At 37.7% G+C, this 17,681-nt stretch overlaps 1 protein-coding gene across 4 annotated transcripts in view; it reads right to left on the minus strand.

Annotated features, from left to right (window-relative positions):
• Positions 1 to 6,308: 6,308 nt before the first annotated feature.
• The window catches only part of Mon2 (MON2 homolog, regulator of endosome-to-Golgi trafficking), a 119,144-nt gene continuing 107,771 nt past the window's right edge, over positions 6,309 to 17,681 (minus strand). For 2 of the 4 annotated variants that reach the window (XM_017801365.1, XM_017801364.2), the window contains 2 exons: positions 15,130 to 15,212; positions 7,134 to 7,325 (listed from right to left, as the gene is read on the minus strand). In XM_017801365.1, the coding sequence (XP_017656854.1) occupies positions 7,162 to 7,325; positions 15,130 to 15,212 (247 nt within the window). In that variant the 3' untranslated portion in view covers positions 7,134 to 7,161. Of the gene's footprint in view, positions 7,326 to 15,129; positions 15,213 to 17,681 lie in introns of all 4 variants that reach the window. The other 2 variants (XM_008846140.1, XM_008846141.2) reach the window with 2 other exon arrangements.

The raw sequence follows: 17,681 nt of genomic DNA on the forward strand, positions 1-17,681 counted from the left end.
TGGAAGAAAGAAAGATAGCTAAGAAACACCTCAAAAAGTGTTCAACATCGTTAGTAATTAGGAAAACGCAAATTAAAACCACCCTAAGGTATCACTTTACCCCAATCAGACTGGTTAGGATCAAGAGAACAAATGGTACCAAATGCTGGCGAGGATGTGGCGAAAGGGGAACATTCATTCACTGCTGGTGGGATTGTAAACTCATGCAGCCTCTCTGGAAAACAGTGTGGAAAACTCTTAAAAAATAAAAATGAACCTACCATATGACCTTGTTATAGCACTCCTTGGCATATACCCAAAGGACTCATCCTATTGTAGAGACTCTTGTACAACCATGTTTGTTGCTACTCTTTTCACAATAGCTAAGAGATGGAAGCAACCTAAGTGTCCTAAGTGCCCCTCAACTGACAAGTGGTTAATAAAAATGTGGTATATTTACACAATGGAGTTCTATTCAGCTGTAAAGAAAGATGAAATAATGAAATTTGCAGGTACATGGATGGATCTAGAAACTGTTATACCAAGTAAAGTAACAGAGACTCAGAAAAACAAACGATGTATGTTCTCCCTCATATGTGGATCCTAGCACACAATCCTTTTAAATTCTAGGTCCTCTTAATAAGATGATGCTATCTATACAGTAGTCCCTTCTGCATGAAATAACTACCATCATCACGACTTCATCTGAGCCTGATGGCTAAACATCGTCACAATTGGGCTTGTTGATGGTCATTAAAGGAGGGCCAAGCAGGGTCATTAGACCCTCACCAGATTATCCAGCCACTTCTCCCAGCCAACTGTATACAATTTGGCCCTAATCACAGGTGGCCTCCTGGATTTGGGGAGGGCTAAAGTAAACAATCTGGGGAAGGCTAGGAAGAGAAGGCATGACCCATGCTGGGTAAAGGCTTTTCAGTGTGCATATCGTCAGGTCATACATACACCTCAGCAACCCCTCAGATATCTCAGAAAGTATAAAAACAGTGGTATTACTTTCAAGAATGGAGAGCTAAAAAGAAGCTTGCATAAACACCATATGGTCACTACCTTGAGACAGGAGTTCAATGTTGTGTGTTAAAATTGTGACAAAAAGGTAGTAAAAGCTGGGTGTGGTGGTGCACACCTTTAATCCCAGAACTTGTGAGGCAGAACTCTGTGAGATAAAGACCAGCCTGGTTGCAGGCTAGTTGTGGCCACAGGGAGACCCTGTCTCAAATCTGACCTCCGCCCCCCAAAAAGAGGTAGTAAAAGCTGGAGAGAAAAAGATAATTTTCGCAGATATGTCTAAATCTGAATTTTTACTTTTCTAAACAGAATAAGACTGCAGTATTAGCTCTTTGAAATTTTTCTATCTAGTAAAACTTCACAGAAAGAAGTACTTATTATATATTACAATAGTTTCCCAAATAGCATGGTTTAGAGATCTTTTATGTATGTGAGTTTTAGTTTAAAATAGAAATTAATCTAATTATTTTGAAAATAATCCCAAATTTTAGTAACTTTCTTTTTCTTCCTTGAGGGACTGATCAATCTCAACATTGTAATTAGGAATGCTTCAAGGCACCTTTATCACCAAAAGCAACATATGGATGCCAAAACACCCTAGGAGTTCAGAGAGATCTTCCATCAAAATTACTGCTTTGCAATAGGAAAATAGAAATAGATGAAATATAGGTGCAATATGCTGCCTAAGTCCTTCCTGAAAGTAGGACTTATTAACATCAATTAACATCAGTAAGTAGTAACATCAATAAGTAGTATTTAAATAACATAAATGTAGCAGTGCTCAAAGGATCTGCTTCCAGAAACAAAGGCTCTTCCCCAAGGGCAGAAACAAGCCCTCAAACCCAACTCAACAAAAATCTTACAGACTTTAACTCCTCTTTGAGAAAAGTGGCATCATTTTGTTACTCAGACCATGGCAAAACATCATATATAGCAATTCCATTCTGTGTCTTGGCTGCAGAATCTCATGGATTCAGAAATATAGTAGGAGTGAGGGTCACAAATGACTTTAACTTGTTGTACTATTTTAAAATAGTAGGGAACCGTCACCTTTGCAAAAGGCAAAAGTGGCCAAAGTGGAAGGTACTTGTAAAATCGAGTTCAATAGGAAAGCAGTCACCTATCAGTCACAGCTAAGTCTCATAATGAAAGAATAGGTAAATGGGAACAGGAAAGAATAAAAAGAGGAATGAAGAGAGAAAGCAAGGTAAACACATACTTAAAGCAGAACAGGAGGAAATCAAAGTGAAGCCCAAGAAAAAGGAAGAAAAACAGCAGAAAACCTCGTTTGACGTAGCAGTGCAGTGCATTTTTTCAAAGGACCCAAATACCAGAGAATTTCATTAAGAAGTAAAGTCCAAATTCACATTATGCATTTTTGCTAAGAACTGGTAAATAATTGTTGTCATTGTTTTGGAAATGAGGAAACAGCAGCTCTGAAAACTTAAGCTGCTTTTAATTAAATTAAGAGGGAGAAGCTCAGCTTGTCACCTCCTGACACTGGAGAAGGTAACCAAGAGTACTCACATTCACAGACTCACCACATGCTCTTCTTTCTCGTTCTGTTTTTTGAGGCTAAACCTCAATGTGTAGCCCTGGCTGGCCTGGAATCCTTATGTAAACCAGGCTGCCCTCAGATTCCTGGGGATCTTCCTGCCTCTGTCAGCAGAGTGAGTGCTAGAATCACAAGCATGACACTTGGCTCACCCAAATATTCCACGTGCTCTTTTTGTTTGTTTGTTTTCCAGACAGGGTCTCCCTGTAGCTCCAGCTGGCCTGAACTCACTATGTAGACCAGGCTAGCCTTGAACTCACAGAGGTCTGCCTGCCTCTGCCTCCTGAAGTCTGGGATTAAAGGTGTGCACCACCATGCCCAGCCCACATGCTCTTTTAAAAGCCAACACTGCTAGTACATTAAAAATTATTTTTGAGATAGGGTATTACTACACAGCCCTGGCTGGCCTGACCTGGAACTTACCATGCAGACCAGGCTGGCCTTGAATTCAGAGATCCTCCTGCCTCTGCCTCTCCCAAGTGCTAGGATTACAGGTGTGTTTCACCACACCCAGCAGAAATTATTGGGTTCATAAGAAATGCACGTAATTTAGTAAGATACAATCATATAAACTTTGTTTTCCAATCTACAAAAGCTTTATATTTAAAATGAAAGCATCACTTTATTCTTCAGAGACATAAAACTTTTAATTGAAATGATCAGGAAGGATTAAAAACTATCCATCATATATAAATTGGTAACATGTTAAATAATCCTGTTTTCTTCATGAAAAATTTTAAAGAGTTCAGTCTAATAATAACAGCCCTGTAACACTAAGCATAGTGAAATGTACTTTAGACAGTTCAGAGTATCTGCCAAAATGCCAAATCTAGTAAGTGGGAATCTAAGGAATATACAAGACTGCTGGCAATGCCTTTAAAGAGAACATTTTTTTGTCTACGTTTGTGGTAGTTTTCTAGAAAAATCTACAATTCACAATAATCTGAGCCTGAACATGGATCCTGTTTGGGTCTTCTAAATTTCAAGTTAATTGCAGTGGCAATCAGAGATAGGTTGTTTTCTGAAAGTGTTCTTCCTTAATAGGGCATTTACAACTATCTCTTAAAAGATGTGGTTGTCTTCTTGAATTTCTACATTTAGGAGTATATTTGACAGTGCCCTTTATTGATATGAGCATTTCATGCTAGAGGAATATACTTCTAAGGTGTTTTCTAGCACTACTCAATAATGTATGCTAATTTATCCTCAGTTTCTCAGCTGACCACTGGCCCACTGGTTATTCGGGGCTAGTAGTACCAAAATCTGTGATGATATTCATCACTCGAAGGTTATACAAGAAAGGACAGAGAACCTAGTTGCTACTGTTCCACTTAAAGTGAATATCATTCACCAGGATAAAATATGTAAAGTAAATTGCTCCTTGTTTCATTCTGCTGAATGGAACAAGAGTTGACTCAAGAACCACGTAGGAGGAAAGCAGGTAAGAACACAGATGTTGTTATAAAATGGAAAGAAGCGAAAAGCAGTTCTAAGACAGGCATAATGTCATTTTGTCTTGTTTTTTCCTTTTGGCACAGTAGTCCGTCCTTCCTTCCTTCCTTCCTTCCTTCCTTCCTTCCTTCCTTCCTTCCTTCCTTCCTCCCTCCCTCCCTCCCTCCCTCTCTCCCTTCCTCCCCCCTTCCCCCTTCCTTTTTTTCAGACAGGGTCTCACTATGTAGCTCTGGCTGGCCTCAAACTCAGAGACCAACAATCTGCCTCTGCCTCCTGAGTACTGGGAGCCAAGGCATGCACCATCATGCCTTGCAAATAATAGGTTTTTAATAAATGTTCTTCACAAATGCATATAGTAAACCTAACAATTTTAAACTAGTTATGAAGAAATAATAAAACACTACAAAATTACCTTCTTTTTTTTCTTGGCAATGGTTGCACTACTGGAAACGAGAAAGTAATAAATGTAAGTAAACAATGACACTGGTTCCTTTAGAGGGGAAAGAACCTTAACAGTCATCTCAATGTTGGCGTATGCCTCTTGTCCAGCAATCTGTGTAACACAGGTGGTCACTGGCAAAAACTGATTATATAAGGCTTGAAACTCATTGCATTGGGTGTGGGGGCAGTTCTGGGGACTGAACTTTGGGCCTCACGAATGTTAGGGGCAAACATTCCCACTGAATGGTATCCTTGGCCCTCGTATTTTTATTATGTCCCAAAGGAAGACTGTTTCAAAGATGAGTTATACCAGTACTGTTTAAAAGACTAGTCTAATTGTGCATCAGAATAAACAGCTTTAGGAGCTTTATAAACTTACTTGCATCTTAGTAATTTCACACAGTCCGGCTCTTCCAGGAACTGAAGGACACAGTTCATACTTACATGGCAAGGGCAGTATCATCATTTGGATCAGCGTATTTTACAAAATGTAGCCTAGAAGAATGCTTGATATAAAGGCATGAACTGCTAGTGGTGACTCCTTGAGGACTGTGAGAGCTATTCCGGGCAGAAGCCTGTCAATCCTTCCACCAAGGGAACAGCCCACTTACTTGACACTAAGGCTGGCATTGATTACTGCACACTAACACATTCATCACGCTTATGTTTTGAACTATATAGCATGACACTGGTATTGAAAGCTAATAAAATATTAGCTCAAATTATTCAGTTTATATAAACACATCTTGACTTATATTTCACCTTCATTGGAGAATAATCAGTTTGCAACTGATCTGCTATTTCTCATGAACAAACACTTTTACTTTATATAAATTTATGTCAGTATTTTGAACATGTTACTGAAATGGGTTACTACCCTTGTTTTTTCAATACTTATCAGTGGGACTCACATTTCTCTAAACCACAATTGAGCACATCCATACAAAAAATACACAGCTTCAGTCATTTGTTTATACTTTTAAGGAAAATGTTGAAAGCACAATCTATGAAATGCCATATTTTATCTTAATCTGAGGCAAAATAATAAAATAGAAATCCATTGATTCATGTAAATAAAAATAATAGTCCTTCAAAAAGGACTTTACCACATGTATACAGAATATAGTGTAAATTAAATAGTTACATAATTAAAACAGCCTTAAAATTGCATCTCATTTATTACCCAACTCTAATGTCTTCTTATAATTTTGTGATTATTCTGGAAAGGCTAAAATTTATAAATTGTTAAAGTACTTCCAATATAATAAAATAATACCAATACCACTATGATTTCTTAATAATCAATGTTTTAAACATTTTCACGTTTTCAATAAATGATTATGAAATGAAAATTTAACTTGAAGAAAAATAAATATTATAATAGCATTAATCCACTAAATAAAAAATACAGTGAGCTAGGTCAAAGTGGGTTTTTAAGAAATGGATCAAAGTGCTCCAGAATGCTGCTGTTTCATTAGGACAGGAAAGTGAGATGACAGAATGCCTCATTCTATGCAACACATCACTGCATTTCTAAATGCTTGGCTATCAGAAACACATGTGCCATCCACTGTTTCTCTCTCTCTCTCTCTCTCTCTCTCTCACACACACACACACACACTTTATACTTGGGTTAGTACAGTGCTTTCTCTTCTGGAGAAGACATTAGAAAATGAAGCACTGAAATGAACAAAACCTCACAGGCAAAGTTTTATGAAACCTCAAGTCTTCTTGCCTGGGTCATAATTCAAAGACAGTGACAAATGTGGTTAGTCACAGGAAAAATCAGTAGAAATATAAAATATGAAAAGCCTTTAAAAGTCAGACAGCAAATATAAAAACAGACAGACAAGTGAAAGCTTAGAGAGAGATTTAAAGAAATGAGGTATGACAGAGCCATCGAGCTACAATCTATCTCAATATATTAAACAGTAACCTACATTTCAAAGTTGCAAAGTCAGCAAATCATAAACTTTGCTGCTGTGTTCACATAATCCTTCTGGTCAGATGTTTAAAGGTCACCAATAATGCATTTAAAATAAGGATGAAGCTAACTGTGATTACATGATAAGCTTATCTACCTCATCAGAAGGCAAATTAGAAGTAAAAATGTAAGCCAACAATTTGTATTAATAATAAATACAGCTTCAAGCATTTAACATTATCAATATTTTAAAAATTTAAATAAATGCAACTATTTTATACAGAACTGTACCATTTATTATACACATAGTATATCAGTTCCCTTTGTTTACAAAGGCTGGTTGTAGATAATATGGAATGTTACAGTACCATCTTGCATAAAATTTTAGTACAATTTTGTACTTGAAAAAGGGTGCAAAAACACCAGCCTCATAAATCTGACTGAATGGAAATTTTTTTAAAAAGTACATCATTAACACATACACCACAAACTGTACATAAGCTCACTTTTAAATCACCAACTGAAGATCTGGTAGCAGGTATGATGTGGTATTCACGCTCCCTCCCATCAGTTTGTTACAAGGCTCCCAGTGCTACTCATTCAAGAGCCTCTGTTGACATGTAAGCTTCTTATATGAATTACTGAACCCAGATAATTTCAATTTAATTTAAAGGAGGCAAACGGCAGCTGCCAAGAATTACTTTCGTAAGAAATGTCCTTATAGAAGACTTGGGAGCAAACATTCTTTAGGATGTCTTTCTTCCTTCAAATATATTATAGCTGGTCAAGATTCTCCATTCTGAACTTTGGATGCTGGTGGTTGCATGAAATCCTTAAAGGGAACTAATGCCTCTTTAAGAGCAGAACAGACTTCTGAAGACGAGCAGGTGATACATTCTACTAAAGTTGGGTATAAGGCAATTACTTGTGCCCAGGTATTTCCATCAACTGTAATATAAGAAGGATAAAATCTCAAAACAGAGTGGATATAAAAAGTGGGTCATCTAATTAACATAAACATAATTTTTTAAATGAAATGGTAAGAAAAATATGAAATGCCTGGATTCTCTAAGCACATTTTTAATCATTGGAAGGTTTCCTGTTATGTTTAGTAAGGTATGGAAAATAAGAGATGTACAGAATCATCAGTACCAACAAACTGAAAAGGCCTTCTGAAAAGAGGGTCAGAAGTTAGTAATTTAGAATAATCCAAATCTTCGTTGTTTTTTGTATAATGGTCAGAGAATATAGTATACATTTCAAGAACAATTAATTTCAAATGTCCTCATATAGATGTATTCTTATCACTAGATATTCATTAAAGTGGTGGGAAGGACCAACTCCATTTTCCTCACTATGTCCATGAACTACAACAGCTGGAAGCTATTTATTAATTGGACAACAGCGATACATCTTCACCAGTAATCTCCTTATACTGAATCACATATTACATTCTATCTTCTGTTCATTTTATTTTTCCCAGTACTTGGGATTGACTCCAGGGCCTTGTATATACTAAGCAACTGTTCTACCACTAATTTATATCTCAGGTCCTTTTTTCACATTTTATTCTGACATAGTGTCTCACAAAGTTACCCAGGTTGGGCCCCAGCTTATTTTCTAGTAAGTACTGTGGAGGGTAATGAGGCTGTACAAGAAAATCTGCTGACATAGATTTCATGACACTGTGTAGAACAATTCTCAAATGTGGGGGAGAGTGCAGCATAAAAGGAAGAATACTTGAAAATGTGCAAAGTACCTTGGTTATTCTTACTCTAATTTTCTAGGTGATAATTGGCTAAATTATTTTTTTCTAAAATAAAGCAGTGCCTGGTGTCCTGGTCAAGTCATTAAATTTCTCTTTATCTTACCTCCTGATGTAAAATAAGGGAATGAGTTTCTTAACCTAGTCTCTCTCAAGTTCTTAAAAGTTTCTGGTTATATAAGTTTGGTAAAAGTTGTATATATCTCCACTTTTAAGGGCTAATAATTCATATTAATTCATTAAAGGCTTATGCCTATCGACACATTGCTAATGTTCTTTCTTTAGCATACATGTTGGTTAAACATCGTTCACCAAACTGCCTTCAGGTGGGAAGAGAAGGGGGCTGAAGAGTATTGGTGAGAGTAGGGAATGGCAGGCTAGAGTGCTTCTGCTTTTTATCTGCTTTCTATGTTAAGAATCTATATCAGGCCAGGCATAGTGGCACACACCTTTAATCCCAGCACTTGGGAGACAGAGGCAGGTGAATCTCTGTCTACATTGAGAGTTCCAGGACAGCTGGGGCTACAGGGAGACCCTGTCTCAAAAAATCCAAAAAAAAAAAAAAAAAAAAAAAAAGAAGACTCTACATCAGGACCAGAGAGATGGCTCAGCACGTAAAGGCACTTTCTGCCAACCCTAAAAACCTGAGTTTGATCCCCAGGACCCACATAGTGTAGGTAGAGAACCAACTCGTAGAAGTTGTTCTCTGACCTACACATGCCTGCTATTGCTATGGCAACATAAGCCCCTCCTTCTCATACACAATACTTTTTTTTTTTTTAAAGAGAGGCCCCAGGGCTGTGGTTAAGAATACTGGCAGTTCTTGCAGAAGACCCGGGTTTGAATCCCAGCATCCACATGGAAGCTAACAACTGTCCATAACTTCCAGTTCCAAGGGATCCGATGGCCTCTTCTGTCCTCCTCAGGCATTGCATGACACTGCATGCAGGCAATATACTCATACACATAAAATAAAAATAATAAATAAGATATTAAAAAAACCCAAAAACCCAAACCAAAGAACCCCTGGTTTAGGAAGTTTAAAACACTATTTCACTTGTCCTCTGTGAAACTTTCCATTAATTCACACAAGACCAACAAATGGAGAAATATCTAGACTGCTGGGATGAAGTCAAACAACTCTAACTCCTGGCTTTCTTGTACAGGAAGAGAGATATTAGGATGACACCTGACATAAAGCTTGGGGGAAGCTATTCAAATTCTTACAGTATTGTTTTTAAAAGCCCACCCTAATCTCTGTGGGGACTCTGAATTTAACTACCAAAAGGAAGCTAAGTGGAGTCACACATATCTATAATCCCAATACTTGAGAGATAGCGGAAGACAGATCAGAAATTCAAGGTTATCCTTGACTATACAGGGAGTTGAAGGCCAGCCTGGGCTGCATTTTCATTCTCAAAATAAAACTATCAAAACAACATCAAAAATTAAAGAGCTGTATATATTGGTATGGAAGAATACCCATGAATTCTGTTAAATGAAAAAAGAAAAAAGGTAAGAACAATCAGTATGATATTGGGATATTCTTCTTATCTATTTGCATAGAAAACTGGGGGTTACTAGAATATGTTTTTGTATTTACATAATAAATTTCTGGGGGCTGGAGAGCTCAGGTGTTAAGAGCACTGGCTGCTCTTGTAGAGGACCCAGGTTTGATTCCCAGCACTGCATGGCAACTAACACCACCCCTAAATCCAGTTCCAGGGGATTCAATGCCCTCTTCTGGTCTCTGTGGCCATTGCATCCATGTGATGCACTTACATACATGCAGACAATATACTCATACACATAAAATAAAAAATAAAATTTAAAAATAAAAGTAAATTTCTGGAGAGAACCAAACTAATAAAAATAGTTGTTTTCAATAAAGAACTCGACATAACATAGGAGAAAGACCATCCTAAAACTTTTCCTATTCTCTCTCTCTCTCTCTCTCTCTCTCTCTCTCTCTCTCTCTCTCTCTCTCTCTCTCTCTCTCTCTCTCTCTCTCTCTCTCTCTCTCACACACACACACACACATTCATTGTGTGTGTGTGTGTGTGTGTGTGTGTGTGTGTGTGTGTTTATCAGAGGAGAGCCTTCACCAGTTGGTGTTCTCCTACTGTGTGGTTTGTGGGCACTGAATTCAGGTTGTCAAAATTGGAGACAAGTGCCTTACCCACTGAGCCATCTCACCTGCCACTGTTTATGTAGTTTTCAGTGTATATGTATTTATACTGCCTACTTAAAATTTTAAGTAAAATGATGAAAACAAAAACCCCTTTAAAAAGATGTCTCCCAATGCCTCATTTCTGCTACAAAAACTATAAGACAATAATAAACATTTTTGAATAAATACAGGACATACTGGTTCCATATAATAAACATTTTGAATAAACACTGGGGCATACCATATAGCCAATCTCTGTAATTAGGTTTGGACTGACTGTGTTCAATCCAACACAGTTCTGCTGGAAAGGCTGGCATTCTTTTCTTTTTTCCTGTCTTTTTGAGACAGGGTCTCCCTGTAGCTCCAGTGGTCCTGGAACTCACTGTGTAGACCAGGTTGGTCTTGAACTCACAGAGATCCACCTGCCTCTGCCTCCTGAGTGCTGGGATTAAAGGCATGTCCCACAACATCCAGCAAGGCTGCATTCTTAAGCTACCTTTTTTCTCTGTTTCTTAACGAAGCTTATCATATTTGTCTAATATATAATTATAATTTATGGTTAAGTTGAATTAAAATTTCATTTAATTTCAACTCTCAAAATTTGTTTTCTGCATGTGTGCATATGTGCACATGTATATGTGTACATGTGTGTGCAGAGGCCAAAGGGCACCTCAGGTACCATTCACCTTAAAAAAAAAAACTTCCAAGAATTTATTATCATGTATGTATGTATGATGTATGTTTGTAGGTACACATGAAGGTCAGAGGACAACTTTATGGAGTCAAGTTTTCTCTCTAACTTTACACCTGGGTCCTGGGAATCAAACTAAGGTTGTCAGGCTGAGTCATCTCTTTAGCCTACCACCAGTGTCTGTCACTGCCTCCCCAGATCTGGGATCATAAATGCTAGCTATGACTACCCTCACTATCTTCCCTGGGTCCTGGGACTCAATCAGGTACTCATGGACAGAGCTATAGCCACAATCCCTCAAATAATTTTTGAGATTTAGATGATCCCTATTCAAGGGGCACTAACTCTGTAAAAAAGTTACAGTTTTCCTTCTTATTATTTTCTTTACATGGATTTTGGTTAAGTTTTTGACAGCTGTCTAAAGAGCCTACACAATAATGTAAACACTATGTATTTGAATATACTGGTTACATTTAGTACAACTTTTGCAACAGCAGAGAAGATAATTTCCTATTTATGTCTTTTTTTTCTTCTTTTTTCTTTTTTGGTCTTTTTTTGAGACAGGGTCTCGGTGTGGCCCCAGCTACCCTGGAACTCACTATGTAGAACAGGCTGAATTCAGAGATCCGCCTGCCTCTGCCTCTCGAGTGCTGGGATTAAAGGTGTGTGCCATCATCACACCTGGCTCCTATTTATGTCCTATATATATATAATAAAGTTTAAGAGTCAAATTCTATCCCATGATCTAGTAAAGATTGTAGTGGTCTCTAGGAAGTCAATGCATGGTTTTCCTTCTCTGAAAAAAAAACTCAACCCAAATATTTTTTGAGAAAACCCAAATGAGAATTCTGATAGAATGGAATCAGGACACTGTTCCAGGCCTTTTGCTGAGACAGGTTCTCATTATGCAGCCAGCTCAGTCTCCTGAATGATGGGTTATAGGCACTGCCACCATGTCTAATGCCCTAGGATTTCCCTTAGAAATTCTACCTTCCCTCTCTCCCCTCCCTCCCAATCTTTGAAAAAAGGAATCTAAATGTACTGCCTCCTAAGATTTTGTATAATATCCTTTCTAAGCCAAAGTATCAATGGATGAATTTTAAAAATATAAGTATTCTGCCACTGAGTAATTGGCTAATTGCAGGAAATCTTCTTACTCTTGGGTATTAAAAGTAATGTTGCTTGGGGCTGAGGAATTTAGCTTACGAGCATTTGTATGGTATATGTGAGCACCAAAGTGCCATCTCAAGTACAGAAAAAAAAGTAATGCTGCTTAAAGTGACATTCTGTCACAAACTAAGAAGCCTGTGTCAGAATATAAGTCAACACACTGCATCTCTCTTTGACAAAGTCTTATATAAAAAATGTCAGCTGAACCAAAAACGTTTTAGTTATACAACTGATTTGTAGTAACAAGCTCTCAAGACCCAATAAAACCAAGACCCAATTAAAAAAAAACATTATGGGGGCTGGAGAAATGGCCCAGAGGTTAAGAGCACTCACTGCCTGCTCTTGCAAAGGACCTAGGTTTGATTCTCAACACCCACGTGATGGCTAACAACCGTCCTAACTCCATTTCCAGGGAATCCAACACCCTCTTCTAACCTCTGTGGGCACTGTACCACATGGGTGCACTTATGTACATGAAAGCAATACACTCATACATATAAAATAAATACATAAATACATAAAATATTTTTTAAAACCCTTAAAAAATTGTGTTATGCAAAATTCAAAGTAGAACAAAACATGGTCCAAAAAGCTTCAAGAGGCTGAGAAGTATGGGAGGTAAGTAATGTGCAGTTGGGAAACAAATCAAGTGCTTCAGAAGGTAAAAAGAAAACTGCAAAGGGAAGTTGTTTGTTTTAAGAGATTAAATACAAAGTTTAAGAATGAGGGTGTTATTTCAACTCGATAAATACAGACAGAGCAGAATAAGCAAAAGGTTGACTGAGAATTTGCGCTTAGTGAGTGCAGGGTATGAGAAATTAGAATGAAGTAGACTCTAGTACTCGACTTTTTTGCAGACAATGGTAAACAAAAGAAAATACATTTTTTGAGATGCAATGCAGGTGTGTACCACCATGTCCTGAGTGGAAAAAAAAAATTAACTTATTTTCAGAGCATGGAGAAATGAATTTTCAAACTCATTCTTTAGAAAAATAATTTCTGGCTGGGCATGGTGGTGTGTGCCTTTAATACCAGTACACTCTTGTGAGTTCCAGGCCAGCCAGGTGACCCTGTCTAATGAGATCCTATCTCAAAACCAAAAACAAACAAACAAAACCCCTACTTCTGATTAATGTAAAGAATGGACTGGACAGGAATTAGAACAGTAAGGGCAAATAAATAACTATAAAAATCACTCAAGATTATTTACACAATTTGCATTTATAAAGGTGTGGTGGTTAGAATGAAAATGTCCCCCAAAGGCTCCAAGTATTTGGACATTTTGTCCCCAGTTGGTGGCACTGTTTTGGGAGGTCTTAGAAGGTATGGCTATCCTGGAGGAAACACGTCACTGGGGGTGGGCTCTGAGAGTTCTTAAGCCTTGCTGGATCTCCAGTTGCTATCTTGCTTCCTGTGCCTTCTTGAAGATGTAAAGCTTAGCTTCCAGCCACCCCTGCCACCATGCCTCCCCACCACGATGGACACTTACCCTTTGCCCCTAGGAACAGTAAGCTCAAATAAACACTTCCTTCTATAAGTTGCTTCAGTCAGTGTTTCTATCACAGCAACAGAAAAGTAACTGATACAAAAGGAAATTAGCAAAAACTGAAGATGAAAACCTTTCCCTCTTGGGGCTGGAGAGATGGCTCAGTGGTTAAGAACACTGTTCTTGCAGAAAACCCGGGTTCGAATCCCAGCACCCACATGGCAGCTAACAACTGTCTGTAACTCCAGTTCTAGGGGATCCAGCAGTCTCTTCTGTCCTCGGGCACTGCATGACATGGGTGCACTTACATACATGCAGGCAATACATGCATACACATAAAATAAAAATGATTATAAATATTAAAAAAAAAAAAAACCAAAACATTTCCCTCCAATGTCTCAAAACAGTGATCTGCATTCAAAAGACACAATAACCAGGTATGATGGCATTTGCCTCCAAAGGTGGAGGTAGCAGGAAGATCAGAAGTTCAAGGTTATCCTCAGTCACACAGCAAATTCAAACTAACCTGGACTACAGGAGACCCTGTGTTTGAAAAAAGAAGACAGCCAGTGTGGTGACTCACAAGTGTAATCTTTGTCTTTGGGAGACAAAGGAAAAAGAAAAAGAAAGAAAGAAAGAAGAAAGAAAGAAAGAAAGAAAGAAAGGAAGGAAGGAAGGAAGGAAGGAGAAAAAAAGAGAAGGAAGGAAAGAAAGAGAAAGAAAGAAAGAAAGAAAGAAAGGAAGGAAGGAAGGAAAGAAAGAAAGAAAGAAAGAAAGAAAGAAAGAAAGAAAGAAAGAAAGAAAGAAATGGAGGAGGATTATAAGTTTGAGAACAGCCTGGACTACATAGAAAGATCTTGTCTCAAAACTAAATAAATAGGGCCAGGGAGATAGCTTGGTCAGTAAAGTGCTTCTGTCTTCTAAGCATGAGGACCCGAGTTCAATCTCCAGAACACACAAGGCTTGGGAAGTGGAGACAGGTGGATCCCTGGGGCTCAATACCTAGGCAGCCTGGTCTGCTCAGCTAGTTGCAGGCCAGCAAGAGACCCTGCTTCAAAAAAGAGAAAGAAAAAGGTGGATGGCATCAAAGGAATAATTCCTAAGGTGTCCTCTGGCCTATACATGCACCTGCACACATATGCTCCTGCCCATGTACAAACATACATGAACATGCACACAAATGATTTTAAAATATGTATTTGAAATATGAGTTCTGCTTGTCCCCAGAATTCAGACCAATTTATTTAAAAACTAAATCGCTGTTAACATAAAGATTAAACATTACAGTTTAATAGTACTTGAATAACATCCTTTTGGACTTAACCTTCCATCATTATGTGAACTGGAGAACAGGAAGTACAATAGCTGGCATGTTCCTAGATTCAGCTGACTCAGTAACAGTACAAAGCACAGCAGCAACACAAGACTCACGTCAAGAACTGTAGGACAATCAAGTTTGTAAGCACTCACCATTCTCAGGCTGAGTTTTCTTAAGTGAATCAATGAGAGTACTGACTGCTTTTAAAACAAATATGATTTCTGTTACTTGTTGCCTAAAAAAAAGGGAAATTATTTCCATTAGTATTTTAAGATGTACATGTATGTTGATTTTTAAATTTTTTCACAAGGCTTTACAAATAGATGTACTTTGAGAAAATATTGAACACAATACAATACAAAGATAATGTTAAATTCTTATAAAACCTATAGTAAATATATGTAAATATCTGCACTTCCATATACAAATCTGATCTGTAGTTGCTCTTATCAAAAATTATCAACTAAAGAGGATAAATCAACTAACTCCTGCAAACCTACATTTACAAGATATTCCATACTTAAAATTAAAATATTTTATCATGTATGTCTTAAAAGCTTTTCTACAACAGGTTTTTTTTTCTTTTTAAAAATTTAATTAACCTATTTATATTTTATGTGTATGAGTGTTTTGCCTGCATGTAAGTGTACTACGTGCATGCCATGCCCACAGAGACCAGAATAGGGCATCAGATCCTCTGGAACTGGAATTATGGACAGTTGTTAGCCTCCATATGAGTTCAGGGAATTGAGCCCAAGTCCTCTGCAACAGCAGCAAGTGCCCTTAACCGCTGAGCCATCTCTCCAGCATCTACCCCCCCCCCCTTTTTTTGTTTTCTAACTAGTATTAAAAGAAATTTGTCAAAGATTAAATGAAAGAGGTACTATTACTACCTGGTACATATTTTATGATGCTGTTTAAGTACATTCAAAACTGTAATGAGAATCATACTTTTCCATTTATTTAGTCATTGAGCTTTTATAAAGACAATCATGAAACATGATTGAAATTAATTCTCAGATACCACTATTTAGACAGATTTAACAATAAAAAATAAGCTTACAATAAACTTGTAATAAAGGACCAAAGACTACCCTGGTTCCTTTTTGCTATCTCAACAGAAAACACTTTTCTGTTCTATAATCCCTTTACTGCTGGTACAAATCTAATTTCATTCTATAAATAGGACTTTTCTAACATTACAACAGGGTACTATTTCAAGCCTTCATTTAAAGAATTAAAAAAAAAACTTTTTTTGAGACAGGATCTCACAAGTACCCCAGGCTGGTATCAAACATGTAGCTGAGGATGACCTCGAACTTCTTCTGATCCTCCCACCTCCATTTTCTCCAGTGCTGAGATTAGAAGCCTTATTACCACACAGTTTATGTAGTTTGGGGGATGGAACCCAGGCTTTATGCATGCTATAGGTGTGATGGTTTTAATAAGAAATGTCTCCCAGCTGGGTGTGGTGGTACACACCTTTAGTCCCAGCACTCTGGAGGCAGAGGAAGGAGAATCTTAGTGAATTCCAGGCCAGCTGGACCTACAGAGACCGGTATCAAAGACACCCCCCCCAAAAGAAATGCCTCCCACAGGCTCCAATATATCAGGACTTGGTAGTTTATAGTTGGTGGTGCTGTTTGGGGGAGGTCATGGAACCTTTAGGATGTACAGCCTTGCTGGAGGAAGCACATCATTGGGGTAAGTTTTGAGAGTTCATAGACTCATCCCACTTGCTGTTCACTCTCTGCTTCATTAAAAAATTTTAAAAAATAATTTTGTGTGTATGATTGTATTGCCTGCATGTGAATAAGTGTATCTGTATCTGTGTCATGTAACGCACATAGAGGTCAGAAGAGGCCATGGGATACCCTGGAACTGGAGTTATGGATGGTTGTTAGTCGTTACGTGGGTACTGGGAATTGAACCTGGGTCCTTTGCAAGAGCAGCCAATGCTCTTAACCACTAAGTCATCTCTCTAGCCCCTATTTCTCCAGTTACAGATGTAAGTTTCGTGGCTTACTGCCAGGCCTCCCACCATGATAGACTTAACCCTCTGGATCTGTAAGCCCAAATAACCTCTTTCCTAAGTTGAGTTTGGTCAACAATTAGTTACAACATAAAAGTAACTAATATACTAGGCAAGTATTCTACCAACTAAGCTATATCCACATACCTCAAGTCTTCTTTGTAAGCACATTTTAATGTGTTATCAGGTGTAGTTTTTTAGAAAACAAGAGAAGATAGAATGACATAACTTCATAGGATGACTATAAAGCTCAATTTAAATGAAGTAGTTAAATATGCAACACAAAAGGAAGGAAAAGATACTTTCTGATATATTATGATCTAACAATATTCACTTACTCCAGCTTTATTACTGCATTTTCAAGCATACTTCAGATACTAACTTTGATTAATCACTTTGTAATCATGTCCACATCCACAACTAAATTACTAACATCAGTCCTTGGAATGTTTTTGTGCATAAATTTGAAGGTGAGAACTACAATTGAAGTCTAGAAATTCAAAATTCAAGATTATAAATGTCTAGAACTCACTATGCAGACAAGGGCCTTGATCTCACAGGGATCTGCCTGTCCTTGCCTCCCTCCTGAACTAGTAAATAAATCAAGGAAAAGGCACACACATACTCTTACACACATACTCTTAGGGAAATGTAAATTGGTACAAACCTATG

This window comes from Nannospalax galili, unplaced genomic scaffold, assembly GCF_000622305.1.
Source record: "Nannospalax galili isolate Female #2095 unplaced genomic scaffold, S.galili_v1.0 scaffold202, whole genome shotgun sequence".
Classification (NCBI taxonomy): Eukaryota; Metazoa; Chordata; class Mammalia; order Rodentia; family Spalacidae; genus Nannospalax; species Nannospalax galili.